The sequence below is a fragment of the Mustelus asterias genome, chromosome 12 (genome assembly GCF_964213995.1).
Source record: "Mustelus asterias chromosome 12, sMusAst1.hap1.1, whole genome shotgun sequence".
NCBI classification, from domain to species: Eukaryota; Metazoa; Chordata; class Chondrichthyes; order Carcharhiniformes; family Triakidae; genus Mustelus; species Mustelus asterias.
This window is the reverse complement of record NC_135812.1, coordinates 14,028,517-14,049,223: the sequence shown is the minus strand read 5'-3', so window position 1 is coordinate 14,049,223 and position 20,707 is coordinate 14,028,517. Positions and strand designations below refer to the sequence as shown.

General features: G+C 45.5%; 1 protein-coding gene across 3 annotated transcripts in view; it reads left to right on the top strand.

Moving 5' to 3' along the window:
- The first annotated feature begins 132 nt into the window (after nt 1-132).
- Nucleotides 133-20,707, top strand: part of exo5 (exonuclease 5) — a 449,516-nt gene continuing 428,941 nt past the window's right edge. The window contains exons 1-6 of one of the 3 annotated variants that reach the window (XR_013499091.1): nt 133-267; nt 4,735-4,843; nt 5,560-5,825; nt 8,337-8,441; nt 10,170-10,342; nt 15,355-17,925. Coding sequence is in view for 2 of the 3 variants with exons in the window: in XM_078224813.1 (XP_078080939.1) it covers nt 174-267; nt 4,735-4,843; nt 5,560-5,825; nt 8,337-8,441; nt 10,170-10,342; nt 15,355-15,822 (1,215 nt within the window). In the remaining variant the exon portion in view is untranslated. Of the gene's footprint in view, nt 268-4,734; nt 4,844-5,559; nt 5,826-8,336; nt 8,442-10,169; nt 10,343-15,354; nt 19,442-20,707 lie in introns of those variants that run through there. The other 2 variants (XM_078224813.1, XM_078224814.1) reach the window with 2 other exon arrangements.

Sequence of the window (20,707 nt, the reverse complement as noted above, 5' to 3'; positions counted from 1 at the left end):
AATCCGGAACGGATTTCTGAGCGTGAACGCTGATGTCGCCGGGGGGACGGCTGATGGGGACGGACTCCAACCCCTATGCCGGAAGTCGCCGGGGGGGGGGGGGTGGGGTGGGGTGGGGGAGACGGCTGATGGGGACGGACTCCAATGATCGACCGGAAGTCACGGGGGGGTTGATGATGGGGACGGACCTCACCGGGATGGTGCAGCGGGAGCTGAGCGATGAGGAGCTGCTCGCCCTGGACCTGGACTTGTTTCCCACCGACTGTGGTAAATTCACCATCACGGACCATCCTAGGCAGCAGTGACTCGGTGCTGGGTTCGAGTCCCCGCCCTCAGACTTGAGCACAAGAATCCAGGCTGTCACCCCCGGTGAAGTGAAATAGAGGAATTTTCACAGTAACTTCATTGCGGTGTTAATGTAAGCCTTACTTGTGACACTAATAAATAAAAACAGAACATTCTGGAAAGGCGAAGCGGGTCTGGCAGCATCTGTGGAGAAAAGTGGGTCCCCTCCAGGCGCACAGCCAGTAGCCGAGGTGACCATGGCTACCTAAATCTACCAGATCTTACTGCTACTTTTGATAGTAATAACATAGAACAGTACAGCACAGAACAGGCCCTTCAGCCCACGATGTTGTGCCGAGCTTTATCTGAAACCAAGATCAAGCTATCCCACTCCCTATCATCCTGGAGTGCTCCATGTGCCTATCCAATAACCGCTTAAATGTTCCTAAAGTGTCTGACTCCACTATCACTGCAGGCAGTCCATTCCACACCCCAACCACTCTCTGCGTAAAGAACCTACCTCTGATATCCTTCTTATATCTCCCATCACGACCCCTATAGTTATGCCCCCTTATAGCTCCATCCACCCGAGGAAATAGTCTTTGAACGTTCACTCTATCTATCCCCTTCATCATTTTATAAACCTCTATTAAGTCTCCCCTCAGCCTCCTCCGCTCCAGAGAGAACAGCCCTAGCTCCAATGATGGAGCTCCAGTGATGTTGTTCTAATTCCCACGGTGTCCCTTTTTGAGTGGCCTGATAGGCGGACTTTAGGAAAACGTTAGGAATCATATTAAAGGTGGTATTAAAGGTCCCAAGTTGTGCGGGTTCAGTTGATTGGCCGTGCTAAATTGCCCCTTGGTGTCAGGGGGATTAGCAGGATAAATATGTGGCGCGATGGGAATTGAACCTGGGTGGGATTGTTGTTGGTGCAGGTCAAATGGCCGCCTCCTGCACTGTAGGGATTCTATGATGTAAGAATTAATGTTTTGGGTCTGATAGGGCTTCTACAGAACACCAGATCTCCCAGTGTGGGCACTGTGGGGGTGTTGCACTGTCAGTGGTGCCGTCTTGTGGAATGAGATACTATAGCGAGGCCCTGTTTCTCCTTTCAGGTGGATGTCAGAGATTGTGCAGCACCATTTTGAAGAAGGGGAATTATCCCCCTTGCCCTGGCCAATGCTCATCTGTCAGCCAGCATTGTGTAGATTATCCGGCCGTTGTCACATTGCTGTTCATGAGAGCTGTCGGGTTAGGTGCATTGGTCGTGCTAAATTCTCCCTCAGTGTACCCGAACAGGTGCTGGAGTGTGGCATCTAGGGGATTTTCCACAATAACTTCATTGCAATGTTAATGTAAGCCTACTTGTAACACTAATTTTAAAAAATAGCAAATTGGCTGTTGCTATGTTACAATAGTAGCTACTCCATTTCATTGGCTGTAAAGTGCTTTAGCATGTCCTGAGGTTGTTGAAGATGCTATCTAAATGCCAGTCTTTCATTTTAAGAGTAGGCAAATTCTCAGTAACCTGACCAACTTTCTCTTCGCAACTAGCCACCAGAACAGAAAGTGGCCGAAAGAAAATGTGAGAAATACTCAACAGGTCTGGCAGCATATTTAGAGAAAGAAGCTAGTTAAAATTTCAAGTCTGATTCAATTCTAATGAAAGGTCACAGATCCCAAATGTTAGAACCATAGAATCCCTACAATGCAGAAGGAGGCTGTTAGGCCCATCAATTCTGATGTGCAGACTCTGCACAGACAGTGGCCCAAGCTGGGAATCGAACCTGGGTCCCTGACGCTGTGAGGCAGCAGCGCTAGCCACTGTGCTGCCCTCAGATGCTACCAAACATTTCTCAGCATTTTCTGCTTTTATTTTGGATTTCTGACCTTTTCTAATTTTTAGTGGCATGGGAAAGCCACCTCCAAGTTCCCCTCCAAACCATGCAATCTTGACATGGAATTATATTGCCGTTCCTTCACTGATGTTGGGTCAAATTCCAGGAACTCCCTCCCTGACAGCACGGTGGGAGTACCTGCACCACATGGATTTTAGCAATTCGAGGAGGCAATTCACCACCACCATTTCACATTCAATCAGGAATGGGCATCAAGCTCTAACCATTGCCATATTGGGGCTTGTTGTGTCCAAATTTGTTACCACATTTATCTACTAAACAACAGTGACTACAATTCAAAAAGTCACAGGTTAGTTTAGTTTAGTTTGTTTTATTATTGTCACAAGTAGGCTGACATTAACACTGCAATGAAGTTATTGTGAAAATCCCCTAGTTGCCACATTCCGGCTCCTGTTCGGGTACACTGAGGGAGAATTTAGCATAGCCAATGCACCCAACCAGCACGTCTTTTGGACTGTAGGAGGAAATTGGAGCACCTGGAGGAAACCCACACAGTCACTGCGATGTGTAGGTTAGGGGCATTGATCATGGTAAATTGTCTCCCAAGTGTCCCACGGTTAGGAGGATTAGTGGGGTAAATACATGGGGATAAGCCCTGGGTGAGTTACTGTTGTAGAGTTAGTGCAGACTTGATGGGCCAAATGGCCTCCTCCTGTACTGTCGGAATTCTATGATTATGTTGCCTCTATCGAGCATGTGTGCTCTTGAATGAGAGTGCAGTTGGCTTTGAAGCACAACGAAACAAATGTCTTTATTTGCATGTCTGGATAAGATTATAATAAGAAGCCTCACAACAGGTTAAAGTCCAACAGGTTTATTTGGTAGCAAATACCATAACCTTTCGGAGCGCTGCTCCTTTGTCAGGTGGAGTGGAAATGTGCTCTCAAACAGTGCACAGAGACGCAAAATCAAGTTACAGAATACTGATTAGAATGCAAATCCCTACAGCCAGCCAGGTCTTAAAGGTACAGACAGTGTGGGTGGAGGGAGCATTAAACACAAGTTAAAGAGATGTGTATTGTCTCCAGACAGGACAGCCTGCAAGTCCAGGAGGCAAGCTGTGGGGGTTACTGATAATGTGACATAAATCCAACATCCCGGTTTAGGGCGTCCTCATGTGTGCGGAACTTGGCTATCAGTTTCTGCTCAGCGACTCTGCGCTGTCGTGTGTCGTGAAGGCCACCTTGGAGAACGCTTCCCTGAAGATCCGAGGCTGAATGCCCGTGACTGCTGAAGTGCTCCCCCACAGGAAGAGAACAGTCTTGCCTGGTGATTGTCGAGCGGTGTTCATTCATCCGTTGTCGTAGTGTCTGCATGGTTTCCCCACACCCCCACTTCTTGCCTTCAAACAACCGCGCAACCTCAAACAGACCATTGTCCGCAGCAAACTACCCAGCCTTCAGGAGAACAGTGACCACGACACCACACAACCCTGCCACAGCAACCTCTGCAAGACGTGCTGGATCATCGACACAGATGCCATCATCTCACGTGAGAACACCATCCACCAGGTACACGGTACCTACTCATGCAACTCGGCCAACATTGTCTACCTGATACGCTGCAGGAAAGGATGTCCCGAGGCATGGTACATTGGGGAAACCATGCAGACGGAGCAGTGCTCCGAAAGCTTATGGTATTTGCTACCAAATAAACTTTTTTTCTTGCCTTTATAGGACGGGGCATAGAGTATAAAAGTTGGGGTCTGATGTTGCAGATGTATAGAACGTTGGTTCGGCTGCATCTGGAATACTGCGTCCAGTTCTGGTCGCCACACTACCAGAAGGACGTGGAGGCTTTGGAGAGAGTACAGAGGAGGTTTACCAGGATGTTACCTGGTATGGAGGGGCTTAGTTATGAGGAGAGATTGGGTAAACTGGGGTTGTTCTCCCTGGAAAGATGGAGGATGAGGGGAGACTTAATAGAGGTGTATAAAATTATGAAAGGCATAGATAGGGTGAACGGTGGGAAGCTTTTCCCCAGGTCGGTGGTGACGTTCACGAGGGGTCATAGGTTCAAGGTGAAGGGGAGGAGGTTTAACACAGATATCAGACGGACATATTTTACACAGAGGGTGGTGGGGGCCTGGAATGCGCTGCCAGGCAAGGTGGTGGAGGCGGACACACTGGGAACGTTTAAGACTTATCTAGACAGCCATATGAACGGAGTGGGAATGGAGGGATACAAAAGAATGGTCTAGTTTGGACCAGGGAGCGGCGCGGGCTTGGAGGGCCGAAGGGCCTGTTCCTGTGCTGTATTGTTCTTTGTTCTTTGTTCTAAACCTGTTGGACTTTAACCTGGTGTTGTGAGACTTCTTACTGTGTTCACCCCAGTCCAACGCCGGCATCTCCACATTAAGATTATAATGTCAGAGATGTGATGCCGTTTTGTAATTTGCTTTGTAGACTGGTGGATGCTGGGGATTGTTAGTTGTCAATTTTAGAACAACTACAATTTTTTAATTAATTTGCAAAAAGAATGTAGCAAGAGAGGTTTACTGAAGTATATTTAATGATCTGTTGCCTAAAAGTTGAATTCATAGAAAAGCCTAAACCGTGTGAAGGAGGCGATGGCCACACCTCAAGCAGAACCACTGAATCTTGTTGTACGGACCAAGGCACAGCCGAAGCTACTTGTAGGTAATTTTAAATATTTAATACCATTGTGGCTAATCCTTAATCTGGAGGTCTGAACTAAAAAGCAGAAAGTGCTGGAAATACTCAGCAGGTCAGGCAGCATCTGTGAAGAGAGAAACAGAGTTAACGTTTCGAGTCTGTACGACTCTCTGGAACTGAAGAGAGGCGATGGGTTTAATACCGTGAAAAGGATTCAGTTGAAGAACAAAGAAAGGTCAGGGATGTGTTAGAGGGTGGGGTAAATTGATGCCATGGAACGAAATGCAAATGGAGTGATAATGGTAGTAATAAAGAACAAAGCATTGCTTTTACCCTGGTTCGGAGGTGTGGGTTTGATTGCACTTCTGTGGTTTTAATTACTGAATATGTCACCATGCAATCCATCTATCCCTCAGGCTGTTGCAGCAATTTTTTTAAAGCAGTATTGATGAAGGTTAAACATAACCTGAGAATTAGAGGCCTTGTGAAATCCTTTTATATTTTTGGAGTGAAATGACTATTTTGGGGAAAAAAAAGCTTGGAGTTTAACAAAGCACTATATAAGATCCATTCACTGTAATTGCATGCTTCAGAACCACAGGCTGCCCTAGTTGTGACAGGGGGTCATTCATTACAGGCATTTCCTGTATTACCATTAAAAGGGGAAATTGGTGCCGCGCTGTTCTTTGCTTAATCGGAAAGTAAATCAGGCAAACGACCGTTTTTTTCCCCCCCCCCAGTGGAAACGAGCAATCCCCCAATCAGCCGACCACCTCGGAGCAGGGAAGTGACCCGCTCTGTGAGGGCAGCGGCACCAAAAGGAGAAAGCAGGATGGAAGGATCCCACTGGAGCGGTTTGGATGGAAGTACCTGACCGTCACTGACCTGAGTCGGCAGGCTTGGTGCGAGCAGCAAGTGGTTTATGGGGCGGAGCTACCACACATTAAAGAACTACGAGAAGACATTCCAGTTGTGAAAGCTGGTAGCTGTCTACACCTGGCAAGAGGTAACTTATTACAGCAGCATGAAACGTTGCTTGTGGTCCAGCATCACGGTGAAATAGCCAGAAACCACATGGCACCAAGATACAGATCTGTACCAACACTTTCACACTCTGGAGGGGGGGGGGGGGGGGGGGGGGGGGGGGAGAAGGTTGAAGTATGACCTAATAGGGTTCTTCAAATTTATGAATGGTTTTTGTAGAGTGGATACAGACATAATGTTTCTTCTTGTGGGGAAGTATATAACCAGAGGCCATGAATATGAGAGTCACCAAGAAATCCAGTGGGGAGCTTCGACAAAATTCCTTTTACCCAAAGTGCGGTGGGGATGTGGAACTCAATATCATGGGGCAGCACAGTGGGTTAGCACTGCTGCCTCACAGCACCAGGAACCCGGGTTCGATTCCCGGCTTGGGTCACTGTCTGTGTGGAGTTTGCACGTTCTCCCCATGTCATAGAATCATAGAAATCATAGAAACCCTACAGTACAGAAAGAGGCCATTCGGCCCATCGAGTCTGCACCGACCACAATCACACCCAGGCCCTACCCCCATATCCCTACATATTTTACCCGCTAATCCCTCTAATCTACACATCCCAGGACACTAAGGGGCAATTTTAGCATGGCCAATCAACCTAACCCGCACATCTTTGGACTGTGGGAGGAAACCGGAGCACCCGGAGGAAACCCACGCAGACACGAGGAGAATGTGCAAACTCCACACAGACAGTGACCCAAGCCGGGAATCGAACCCAGGTCCCTGGAGCTGTGAAGCAGCAGTGCTAACCACTGTGCTACCGTGCCGCCCATATGTACCGTGCCCATGTGTGTGTGGGTTTCCTCCGGTTTCCTCCCACAGTCTGAAAGATGTGCTGGTTAGGGTGGATTGACCCAAACAGGTGCCATAGTGTGGCGACTAGGGGATTTTCACAGTAACTTCATTGCAGTGTGAATGTAAGCCTTTATTTGTGACGAATAAATAAACTTTACAACTTTAGTGAATAGTTGAACTGTACGGTACGGATGCATTTGAGGGGAGGCTAAACACATGAAGGAGGAGTGATTAGAGGATTTAGATTAAGAAATTTGGGAGGAGGCTGGAGTGGAATATAAACACCCACATGGACTGGTTGTGCTATATGTTCGGTGTAATGCTGTTCTGTGCTTTTTAGATCACAGCCCCTTTGGGAAACCAGTAAACAGGAAAAAAAGTGCTTTCCAGAAGGAGATAAAAATCTAATGGGAGCAAATGGGTTTCCTCCGGGTGCTCCAGTTTCCTCCCACAGTCCAAAAATGTGCGGGTTAGGTTGATTGGTCATGTTAAATTAACCCTTAGTGTCAGGGGGATTAGCAGGGTAGATATGTGGGGTTGCGGGAAGAGGGCCTGGGTGGGATTGTGGTTGGTGCAGACCTGATGGGCCGAATGGCCTCTTTCTGCACTGTAGGGATTCTATGAAATGCACAGCTCCTAAAAGCCGGTCCTAGAGCACTCCATTGTCTGTGATTTCCCATCTAGACAAGAGCTGGCTGGTGCCACTGGGAGAGTCAGTAAAGCAGTGAAATCACTTTAAAAATTAGAACGGGGAGGAGAGATAAAGTGTTCCTGGACTTCCACATCAATAATTGCCAACTTTTACCAGCACCATTACATTGTTTTAAAAAAAATCAATCTCCACAAACATGATCTCCAGATTTGCAAGTGTCACTTTTAATTCCCAATTCTGAGTTCAAAAAGTGTGTTCTGCCATCAACAGAGGTCCTTAATCTTATGAGCTTCTACCAGTCAGTGTTACCACCAAGTTCAAAGGCTACTGAAGCGTTGACTGAATACCCTCATTAGATTTAAAGTAAAGTCAAGAGTATTCCTCATCTGCTCCCTTGACCTCCCAGTGGTTTTCCTCGGTACACAGCTCATACATGGGGTTTCTTTTTTTTTTGTGTGTTTTTTTCTTTTCTCTCCTCTCTGTTCTTTTGGAGGCACTAACGTGTTGAGGGTCCCAGTTTGTTTCCAAGCCTTGATGGTCAGTATTGGCTTGTGATTAGGTGGTGAGTTACATCTCAGCCAAATCCAATGCCGTCTACGTGTGCCTATTTTCCAGCCTATTTTGCCAGTGGTATCTAACTATGCATTTGCTCACTTCTATTTTACTATCGTTTAACTGATGGCTTGGAAGGCACACAGCTGCCGCTGAGGTTTACCTGAACCTGACAATAAGTTTAAGAACCAGCTCTGTTTCATTGCTGAATGAAGTGGGCTAGGATTAAAATCCCTGCCTTTAAAGTAGTTATTTTTCAAACTTCTAGCGCACGGCTTAAAGCCTCTCATATCTATCCAGTTTAATTCACATGGCACTGGTTGTTCTGTCGCATAGTGTGTAAACACAGTAAGAAGCCTCACAACACCAGGTTAAAGTCCAACAGGTTTATTTGGTAGCAAAAGCCACTAGCATAGTGTGTACACGGTGTTGGGGGGACATGTGTTGATTAAAATGTATTTATGCCTCTACTGTTTTAGAGTTGGAGGTCCAAGACATTGTCCCAATAACTGTAGAGAGCCGGGAAGATAAATGGGCCGTAAAGATGCTTAATCTCCTCTCAATGATCCAGTTCCTGCAAGCAGGTATGTAAAAGGCACTGGAAGGTCATAAAATATTTTACTATGTTCCGCATTTTCCTTTTTGTTTTGCCACAAAGCATCTCGGACTCCTCCAGCTAGGAAATTTGTTTTGTAGCACAGCAGAAGGAGGCCATTCGGCCCATCATATCTGCACCAGCTCTCCAAATGAGCATTATGACTTGCTGCCATTCTCCTGCCTTCTCCCTGTATCCTTGCACGTTGTGTTTCTAACGTCCTCTTGAATGCCTCGATTGAACCTGCCTCCACCACACTTCCAGGCAGCGCATTCCAGACCCCGACCACTCACTGTGTGAAAAAGTTTTTTCTCTCAGTGCACTTGCTTCTTTTGCAAATCATTTTAAATCTGTGCCCCCTTATTCTTGATACTTTTACGAGCTAGAACAGTTTCTCCCAATCTACTCTGTCCAGCAACCCCCCCTCCCCTTACAATTTTGAACTTCTCATAGAAATCATCATAGAAACCCTACAGTACAGAAAGAGGCCATTCGGCTCATCGAGTCTGCACCAACCACAATCCCACCCAGGCCCTACCCCCATATCCCTACATATTTTACCCGCTAATCCCTCTAATCTACGCATCCCAGGACACTAAGGGCAATTTTAGCATGGCCAATCAACCTAACCCGCACATCTTTGGACTGTGGGAGGAGCACCCGGAGGAAACCCACGCAGACACGAGGAGAATGTGCAAACTCCACACAGACAGTGACCCAAGCCGGGAATCGAACCCAGGTCCCTGGAGCTGTGAAGCAGCAGTGCTAACCACTGTGCTACCGTGCCGCCCTATCTCTACCAAATCTCCTCTCAGCCTTCTGCTCTCCAAGGAGAACCTGTCCATTCTATCCCTATAACTGAAGTTTCTTATCCCTAGAACCATCCTTGTGAATTTCTTCAGCATTCTCTCTAATGCATTCACATCCTTCCTATAGTGTTGGCACTCAGAACTGAACACAATACTCCAGCTGAGGTCTAACTAGTGTCTTGTATAAGTCCAACATAACCTCCTTGCTCTGTACCGTATGCCCCTATTAATACCCCCCCCCCAAAAGAATTGTACCACTTATTTTGTATTTGTTAGAGTCTCTCAGTTGCAGTTCAGTAAAGGAGACACGAGTTCCGCTTCTTCATAAACTACCTTTATTTCTATGAGTCAACTCCACATACAATTCTCCCCAACACCCAATGCCACCTGTAACCTCTTTATATATCCTAGTAACTTCTATTAAATGATTAACATCCAATTTAGAACTGAAGTGGAAGGTGACTGTTAACCCATTCCTAACAATATTGTCTCTTCATGTTCTTCCTACCAAAATGCATCACCTCATACTTTTCTGCACTGAACCTCATCTGCCACCTATCTGTACACTCCACCAACCTGCCTATGCCCTTTTGAAGCTCTGTACAGTTCTCCTCACAGTTTGCAATGCTTCCAAGTTTGGTATCATTTCAATTTGCCTGACCTACTGGATGGAGAGTGATTTATTTTAAAAAAAGTTGTCGTGTTGGCTTTTTCAGAATGTGGCAAGCTTCCCCGTGGTGAGCTGCATCCAGGTCAGAGCAGGCTGAATCTAACTGAAAGGCAGTTGGATTTGAGTGGTGGGCCAGATAACTCTCTTAACTGCCTGCTCTAGTAGTGAATGACGTGGTGACAGACCATTCAGCTGTACGGTGTGTCTAAAGAAGTGACGTGGGTTGTGCCTTGTACAGGAGAGCGTGTACGGGAGTTTCCAGTGTTTGAAGAGCTGGAGGGGATTTTCGTGGTTGGTGTTGTTGATGAACTCTGCTATAATTCCAAAGGAGAACTGGAATTGCGTGAACTGAAAACTCGCGGCAATCGAACATATCCCAGTGCAGCCCAAAGAAAAAGTCATCACTTACAAGTAAGTGTCTGGAAAAGAATCATTTGAAATGAATCAGTTTTCAATGACTGACTTTTTAAAATATTGACATTAAGCCGTTGCAAAATATTTCCCTATCATTTGGAAGAAAAATGACTGATCGTTCTCAAACCTCATTGGACGAACATAGCCTGTTGCATTGGTAACGTGTATATCACATTTAGTACCACTGCGCGGGAGGATCATATGGACACAACACTGACTGTACAGTCCAACAATGTTCACGGAGCCCTTTGATTTGATTTGGTTTATTATTGTCACATGTATTAATCTAGAAACATAGAAGATAGGAGCAGGAGGAGGCCATTTGGCCCTTCGAGCCTGCTCCGCCACTCATCACCATCATAGCTAATTGTCCAACTCAATAGCCTAATCCTGTTTTCTCCCCATAACCTTTGATCCCATTCGCTAGACAGATTCTAGCTGTCTCTTGAATACATTCAATGTTTTGGCATCAACTACTTCATACGGTAATGAATTCCGCAGGCTCACCATGAGAAATGTCTCCTCATATCTGTCCTAAATGGTCTACCCCGAATCCTCAGACTGTGACCCCTGGTTCTGGACTCCCCCGCTATCAGGAACATCCTTCCTGCATCTACCCTTTCCATACAGTATACAGTGAAAAGTATTGTTTCTTTGCCATACAGACAAAGCATACCGTTCATAGAGAAGGAAAGGAGAGAGTGCAGAACGTAGTGTTACAGTCATAGCTAGGGTGTAGAGAAAGATCAACTTAATACGAGGTAGGTCTATTTAAAAGTCTGATGGCAGCAGGGAAGAAGCTGTTCTTGAATCGGTTGCATTTCAGGGTTGATGTTGCGGGAGTATTTTCATGGACTTTTCTCTCTGGCTTATTTGGCAGCTCTCTCACCTCTGGGTCAGAAAGTGTGCCTCCCCATCAGGAATCAAATCCACAGACAGGTCCAGCACGCAGCCTTCTGTGTTACTGGAGGTAGCATCAGATGAGACGTCAAATGAAGTGCTATCTGCCAAGACCAGTAGTTCATTTGGACATTGAAAATCCTGGGGCTACCTTCAAAATAAAGGTCTCTACATTTATTGCTGCTTTTGGTTCCAGTCTACCCTTCTTCTGGGTTTGAATCATAGAATCCCGTACAATGCAGAAGGAGGCTATTCGGCCCATCGAGTCTGCACCGACCACAATCCCACCCAGGCTCTATCCCTGTAACCCCACACATTTGCACTGCTAGTCCCCCTGACACTAGGGTCAATTTAGCATGACCAATCAACCTAACCTGCACATCTTTGGACTGTGAGAGGAAACCCATGCAGACATGGGGAGAATGTGCAAACTCCACACAGGCAGTGACCTGAGGCCGGAATTGAACCTGGATCCCTGGCGATGTGAGGCAACAATGCTAAGCACTGTGCCGCCCAAAGCCTGTAGATTTGGCCTCTAGTTTTCAAACCTTTTGGTTGAAGGACCCCTTTTCAAATGTATAGATAGTTATGGTCTACCATCTAAATTATAAAATTATTATACAAGTCGTGCATGCAGAATATTTTAAAATGTTTTTAAGAGAACAGGATTTTTAAAAATTAATTTACGGGATGTGGGTGTCGCTGGCTAGGCCAGTGTTTATTTCCCATCCCCAATTGCCTTTGAGAAGGTGGTGGTGAGCTGCCTTCATGAACAACTGCAGTCCCTGAGGTGTAGGTACACCCGCCGTGCTGTTCGGCAGGGAGTTCCAGGATTTTGACCCAACACCAGTGAAGTAACAATGATATGTTTCCAAGTCAGGATGGTGAGTGACTTGGAGGGAAACTTTCAGGTGATGGTGTTCCCATGTATCTGCTGCCCTTGTCCTTTTAGATGGTAGGTGTCATGGATTTGGAAGGTGTTGCTTAGGAGCCTTGATGAGTTCCTGCAGTGCGTCTTGTAGATGATACACACTGTTGCCACTGTTCATCAGTGGTGGAGGGAGTGAATGTTTGTGAATAGGGTGTCAATCAAGCGGGTTGGTTTGTCCAGGTTGATGTTGAGTTTCTTGTGTTGGAGCTGCACTCATCCAGGTAAATGGAGAGTATTCCGTCACACTCCTGATAGTACCATGTAGATATTGGACAGGCTTTGGGGAGTCAGGAGGTGAGTAACTCACCACAGGATTCATTGCCTCTGGCCTGCTCTTGTAGCCACAGTGTTTATATGGCTGATCCAGTTTAGTTTCTGGTCAATGATAACCCCTACGATGGTGATAGCGGTGGATTCAGCAATGGTAATGTAATTGAATGTCAAGGGATGCTGGTTAAATTCCCACTTGTTGAAGATAACTAGTACTTGATAAAGTAGCTGAAGATGGTTGGGCCTTGGACATCTTGCTTGCAGATATCAGTGAGCTAGCTGTTCCTACTTAAATATTTTAATATGTTCCCCTCTCTTGAACAAGGCTGATGCCTCCCAGCAGCTTTGCTTTCTACAGGTCTACCTTGTGAACTTGTTGCCACTCTCGGTGTTCCTGCATGCATGCTCATTTCTAGGTGAGACAACCAGCCCTCCCTGCAAGGCACAGGTGGCCACTGCTCCACTCCAGTCTCCAAGCTTCCCTCTGGCTGCCTCTCATTTGCTTGCCTGTGGATTCTCCGGAATCTACTAGACCTCAGCTTGATCACAGTGTTAGATCAATGTCTGGTGATTCCCAACTTCCTGCGCCCTTGAAAATGCCTTCACTTATTTAAATAAATGTTCAGTAATGTCCTCCAGATAACAAACAGAAGAACTCTATAATAATATAAACACAAAATACTGTGGATGCTGGAATCTGGAACAAAAACAGAAAATTGCTGGAAAATCTCAGCTGGTCTGACAGCATCTATGGAGAGAGAATAGCGCCAGCGTTTCGAGACTGGATAACCCTTCGTCAGAGCTGAGAGGAAAGAGTCAACAGTGATTTCTACTGTGAGGGAGGGGAGGTGGAATTGGATAAAGGGAATGTAAATGAACATGCAGAAGGCTGAGAAGGTGTTTTAAGTGTCCATAAATTCAGAACTTTATTAATTGTTTAACGACTAGAAAGTATCCTCTTGCTTCCACTAGATCATTCTTCAAAAGTGGCATCGCCTCAGACCCCATTTTAGGTTTCTTAATTGTTTGATAAATTCTCTGATCAGGCCATTCTACAACATTCTATAGCGTAATATATTAAGAAAATATTATTATTTAAACCCTTGAAAGGAAAACCACGAAAATATCTATGCCATGAGGTATTCCTTTATAGATAACCTTTAAATATACAGTTCTTTCTTTCTAACCTCTACCTGCAAAAGCTTTTTAGTCTATCTTTGTATATAGATTCCATTCAGTTTGATCAGATGTGTGGGTTAGGTGGATTGGCCATGCTAAACTCTCTAACTGCCTGCTTTAGTAGTGAATGACGTTGTGACTGACCATTCAGCTGTACGGTGTGTCTAAAGAAGTGACATGGTTGTGCCTTGTACAGCAGAGCGTGTATGAGAGTTGCCAGTGTTTGGAGAGCTGGAGGGGATTTTTCGTGGTTGGTGCTGTTGATGAATTGGGACACTGCAGCTGCAGAATGACTGTGTATCCCTCTACCGCACCGTTCTAGCACTTTACAAAATGTTGTCCTCTGAGATGATTCAATGACAGAACTCGATGTTTAAACAGTAGAATTTATTCCTTGGTGCTGTTGTGCTCTGTTTAAATCACATTCAGTCCCATTAAATGACAAAATTCCCCCTTATTGTCAGGAGGACCGACAGGGTAAATATGCAGGGTTACAGGGATAGGGCCTGGGTGGGATTGATTTCCACTCCATCTGACAAAGGAGCAGCGCTCCGAAAGCTAATGGCATTTGCTACCAAATAAACCTGTTGGACTTTAACCTGGTGTTGTTAAAACTCTTACTGTGTTTACCCCAGTCCAATGCCGGCATCTCCACATCATGGGATTGTTAGTACAGGTTTAATGGGCCGAATGGCCTGTTTCTGCACTATAGGGATTCTATGATTCTATGCTCCATTTGCTAGATCTTAGCCCACTCACTTAACCTATCTATATCCTTTTGTAGTCTCCTGATGTCCTCATCACATCTTACTTTCCTACCTATCTGCACCACACCTTCAGTCCCATCATCCAAGTCGTTTATATAAATTGGAAGATGTTGAGGCCCCAGCACTGATCCCTGTGGCACACCCCTTGTTACATCTTCCCAACCAGAAAATCGCCCACTTTTGCCAACTGTTTCCTGTTAGCTAGCCATCTCTGGGCAGCACGGTGGCACAGTTGTCCGCAAATGTGTGTGTGTGTTAGGTGGACTGGCCATGCTAAATTGCCCCTTAATTTTGGGGGATGAGCAGGGTAAATATGTGGGGTTGTGGGAATAGGGTCTGGCTGTGATTGTGGTCGGTGCGGACTCAATGGGCCGAATGGCCGTCTCCTGTGCTGTAGGGATTCTGTGATTCTATGATTTTGCATTGTACATGTATTTGAAATAGGCGACTCTGTTTCTCTCTAAGTCTGTAGGAATGTCGGTCGTGTTCCTGAATGCATCTGATTGAAATACTGCTTCAGTTTTGATACACTTATTAATATTCCTCCCTCAAACAATTTCCCCATTAATGTTTGGGACACTGCAGCTGCAGAATGACTGTGGACCTCTCTACCTCACAGTTCTAGCACTTTACAAAATGTTGTCCTCGGAGATGTTTCAATGCCAGAACTCGCTGTTTAAACAGCAGTATTTATTTCTTGGTGCTGCTGTGTTCTGTTTAAATCAATTCAGGCACATTAAATGACAAAATGCCTTGGCAAATGTCCACTTGGGATGAAGTTATGGGTTGCTGCTGTAAAGTCACTTTGCTTTTCTTGCTTTGTAGTCCAGGCACAATCTATGCCACAAAACTAGGGGAACCAGTGACGTCCTCGAGTGTGAAATGATTAACAAACAGATGTCGGAGTGATCTTGTCTCTGTGCTGTTATCGTTTAATAAGATCAAATCCCTTTTATTACCAGGTTAGCATATACAAACTTCTCTTTGAGGCGATGATCAAAGGCCAACTGAAGAAGGACACCATCACTCACCACCTCCGCTTACGGACAGAGCAGCCGTTTGGGTCAGAGGTGCTCGCGCACGCTCAGAGTGTGGGATATACGGTAAGCACGTTTGGCGACCTTCTGGATTTAGTGTTGCTAAACCTGACGTACGCGGAGATCCCCACCGTCGACACCCTGAAGATCGAATACTGTTACCAAGCGGACGCCTCTGTGATCGGAACAGAAGTGGTGCCCTTTGAAGAGGAGTGGGTTAAAAGCGAGCTGCGGCACTATTGCTCCTTCTGGAAGGGCCAGAGGGAGGCCAGGGGCGTGGATATCGAGGAGGCGTGGAAATGTCGGTACTGTGACTTTGCAGACATTTGTGAGTGGAGACAGAGTAAAGCTGAAGAAGCCACACGAAAGAATCGAGCAAATCAAAGCAAATAAGGACTGTAATTAACGTGTGTATTTTAAACAGGGACCATCAAATACTCTTGGTGACTGGAAGCATGGTACAGGCAGGGACCCACACTAGGTTGTAAACTCAGTAATGTCCGAGTGCCTCTCCAAAATGGCAGCACTCCAACTCCAGTGTGACTCACAAAGATGGTACGAGAAACCTTGCTGCAGAGGGGATTTGTTTTAATGCCTTTCTATTGCCTCACTGTCCTGGAGAGCAGTTTCTGGTTACACTAAATTGTATTTTTGGACATGAAATGTCTAATTTTACTGATACTGGTAAATTTTGTGGCATTTCGGACAGATGTGATTGCCAGCAGATGAGGTTTATTCCGAGCCAGTGTCTCCTGCAGCACCTGTTGAAATTTGGCCTTTTATTCTGAAATTAAAACCTTGCCATTCATACTTTTGTACAAGTCCCCTGAGCTTAATTAGTTGATGTAAAAAGAAAATGGTGGGTGGCACAGTGGATAGCACTGCTGCCTCACTGCACCAGGGACCTGGGTTCGAATCCGACCTTGGGTGACTGTGTGGAATCTGCACGTCCTCCCCGTGTCTGCAGATGTTTCCTCCGGGTGCTGCAGTTTCCTCCCACAGTCCAAACGATGTGCCGGTTAGGTGGATTGGCCATGCTAAGTTTTCCCCTTAGTGTCCCAAAATGTGTAGGTTAGGTGGATAAGCCATGGTAAACATGCAGGGGTTACAGGGATAGGGCAGAGTTTAAAGTTTATTTATTAGTGTCACAAGTAGGCTTACATTAACACTGCAATGAAGTTACTGTGACAATCAGGAGGGCCTGGGTGGGATCTCTTTGGGAGAGTTGGTGCAGACTCGATGGGCCAAATGGCCTCTTTTTGCACTGTGTGTGTCCTATGATTTTAAAATGGACTTGTGTGTCTCCAATGCCTTTCACCACTGCAGGACAGCCAATGTGCTTTACAGCCAGTGATGTATTTTGAAGTATGGTGACTGTTATAAAGTGGGATATAATTTTATTGTGATGTACTGATTATACTCGATGAAAGTGGTGATCCACTACAAAGCTTGCCAAATTTTCTCTTTATGGAGCTCTTTACTGTCTGTTTAACAGAACTATGTACCACAGCATAAGCATTCTTAATATTATCCAGATTATCTCTTGATAATTAAAGAAACCATAATTAGAAGCTGCAAGGAGGGAGGATTTTTAACCTGCCATCCCACTCTTCATCCTCCCCGCCTCCTTTCCCTTCCCTCTTTTGAAAGAACTGACTCCTTGGTACGGCTTGGCTCTGGATAGCTCATCTAAGTAGCCATGATTCACATGTGAGTTGTGACATTGGTGGGGGGTGTCACTATGTTTTTTTGCCACTCAATATCTACTTACTGGGGTCAACAGATGGCCGAAACCTCAGTAAATTCAGCCCTTTCTGTCTCATCCGTATTCAGCTGTAGCTTCCTTCTGGATGAGGTCAATAAGTGAACTGCACACACTCTGGAGAATTGAATTTGGGGTTTTCCTGACGTGGTTGTTTAAATTCATTGAGCCGTTCTAGAAAACGACCTTGAAGGCAAAATGCTTCGGGAATACCCATTGATTTCATTTAACCTCCCAATCGATGCTAAGTTCACTATGGAGCTCGACTCAGGAGATTTCTATTGTATCTGGTCAGACAACCCTTTTCAAGCTGTGCTCTGTCCCACCATGTATTGGGGCACCAGCCTGTGATGCCATACTATGAGGCCCCGGGTTCAATCCCTGGCATCTCCACAGGGTTATTTTACAGGGCAGAACGGTGGCACAGTGGTTAGCGCTGCTGCCTCACAGTGCCAGGGACCCGAGTTCGATTCCCGCCTTGGGTCACTGTCTGTGTGCGGAGTCTGCACATTCTCCCCGTGTCTGCATGGGTTTCCTCTGGGTGCTCCGGTTTCCCCTCTCAGTGCAAAGATGTGTGGGTTAGGTGGATTGGCCATGCTAAATTGCCCCTTAGTGTCAGGGGGACTAGCTAGGGTAAATGCATGGGGTTATGAGGATAGGGCCTGGGTGGGATTGACTCGATGGGCTGAATGGCCTCCTTCTGCACTGTAGGATTCTGTTATATATAAATTTTCGTGATTGAGTTTCCATCAACGGCCATCTCAAAAGGGTCGGAAGAATTGGAAAAAATGTTGCCCCATGGCTGCTAGTGGACATCTTCAAGCGGGTGTAAGGAGATCAGCAAAGAAAGTTCTAGGAGGAGATCATCTATCCACCTCCGGGAGGTAATGCAGACTGCAGAATTATGAACAGGAATAAAACTGGCAGAGGAGGGGGGGGGGGGGAGGTGTGGTGGAGTGGTAGCTGAATGAAGGGATGACTATTCAAGAGAAAAATGGTTGATCTATCTTGAAGGAAAGGTTGAGGCTTTATAGTTACACCATACAACGTTAGCACGTGTAATGTGTTCTTGCAAAATTCATTTCTCCAATATTCCAATATAACTTTATTTTAAATGGCAGGTTAGTAATTTCATAGGAAAACATTAAGCAGCATCCCATAATGTGATTCAAGGATTGATCTATACTTAATAAGCTAGATATTACAATATATTTAAGAAAATAAATTTCATGGTTCTGGCTGTACAGCTCAATGCACTACTTGCACATATTGCACTGATACTTTTTTTTCATGGTTCAATTCTCTAAGCAATCTCTGCTAATATTGTAATGTTTTGTATCCATTCCTCTATTGTTTCTTTAGTTCGGAGTGTTTTAATAGTATATTGTATAGCTTAATCTGCACTTGTTTTTGTGTAATCAAAAATAATGAACACTTTGTCCCTTGTACTTAAAAATGAAATGTAATTTTCTGTCTAAAGTGTTGATGTATTCAGAAGATTCATGTATTTATGAAGTTTCTACTGTCTGACCTTGTATGTCGCATTTTTATCCCTTAACATAACTGTAGAATCCTGTGGTTTTTAGCAGTATTAGCGATATGCTAGTTACAGACATTATTTGTCTCTCTTTATCTCCGTGTACATTAATGTGACCGACATAGTTAAGTATGTATTCTATGGTTTGTTTTTGGAATAATTGTTTGAAACAAAGAGAAACTTGTAGCACTTGTGGATTTCCATTGTCGGCAGTTTTACTGAGGAATTAACTCCTTTCAAATGCACATATCGACGGCAGTAGAACTTTATACAGTTGCAGTAATGCAAGATGTTGCACAGCACAATCTCATCCTGTTTAATTCCAAGGTTGATACAAGACCGCAAGAAACTACAAAGGGTTGTGAATGTAGCCCAGTCCATCATGCAAACCAGCCTCCCATCCATTCACACTGTCTACACTTCCCGCGGCCTCGGAAAAGCAGCCGGCATAATTAAGGACCCCATGCGCCCTGGGCATACTTTCTTCCACCACCTTCCCGTCGGGAGAAAGATACAAAAGTCAGAGGTCACGTACCAACCGACTCAAGAACAGCTTCTTCCCTGCTACCATCAGACTTTTGAATGGACCTACCTTGCACTAAGTTGATTTTTGCATGCACCCTCGCTATGACTGTAACACTACATTCTGCACCCTCTCCTCGATGTCTGTATAACGCGCAAGAAACAATACTTTTTACTGTATATTAACATGATAAATCAAATAAAATAATATCAAAAAGAACCCACCCTCCAATCATATCATTTGGCCCAGGAATTAGATGAATTCCAATGATAATGCAGTATTTGAAACTTTTATTTCAAATTAGAAATAGCCTTGGACTGAAGTTTTACTATCTTATTATTCATATCACAAGGGGTGGATAAATTCACAGGTTTATGCCTGGGGGTCCCTGCCAAGTGTGGGGTACTGCAGAAAAAATATAATCAATGGATCAGAATATTGTAGTAATTAAATAAGTGTCAGAGGATTGGAGGCAGAGTTGGCAGATGGTTAGGATATAAATACAGCATTTTCATAAGCCCTCTCTCTGCACAAATATTTTTATATTTTGTATTTTAATGTGTGGAGAAAATGTGGAGGGGCCCCCAGGAATTGTTAGTCTGGTTTACTGAAAACTGTTCTTTAACCTGCAAAGTTTTCTTTTCCATCTCCCCTCACCCCTCCAAAGAACAAAGTACAGCACAGGAATAAGCCCTACGGCTCTCCAAACCTGCGCCGATCATGATGCCCTAACTAAACTAAAAAAATCCTTCTGCCCTTACTCGGTTCGTATCCCTCTATTCCCTCCCTATTCGTGTACCCATCTAGATGCCTCTTAAATGCTGCTAATGTGCCTGCTTCCACCACCTCCTCTGGCAGCGCGTTCCAAGCACCCACCACTCTCTGCGTGAAAAACTTCCCCATGCACATCTCTTGTTTCTGACTCCCTCCCCTATCAAAATACTCAGATGCTGGGAATCTGAAATCACTCAGTAAAAACAGACAATGCTGGAAATAATCAGGTCAGATGCTGCCAGTTTTATATTTTTATTTCTGCCTGCCTCAATCTACCTTGATCATGATTTTCCTCCCGTCTTCCTTTCAGTCTCCAGCACCACCCCTTCCTCAGATCCCCGTTCACCCCATTATTCCCACCAAGCTTCACCCCATTTGCCCAGCACAACCCCAGAACCACCCCCAATCTTCCCTCCACTTCTCTTTAGCTCCCTACTGTCCCAACCCCAAATCTCTCCCCTCAAATCTCCCCCTCACCCCCACCCCAAATCTCCCCCTCACCCCCACCCCAAATCTCCCCCTCACCCCCACCCCAAATCTCCCCCTCACCCCCACCCCAAATCTCCCCCTCACCCCCACCCCAAATCTCCCCCTCACCCCCACCCCAAATCTCCCCCTCACCCCCACCCCAAATCTCCCCCTCACCCCCACCCCAAATCTCCCCTTCCCCAAATCTCTCCCC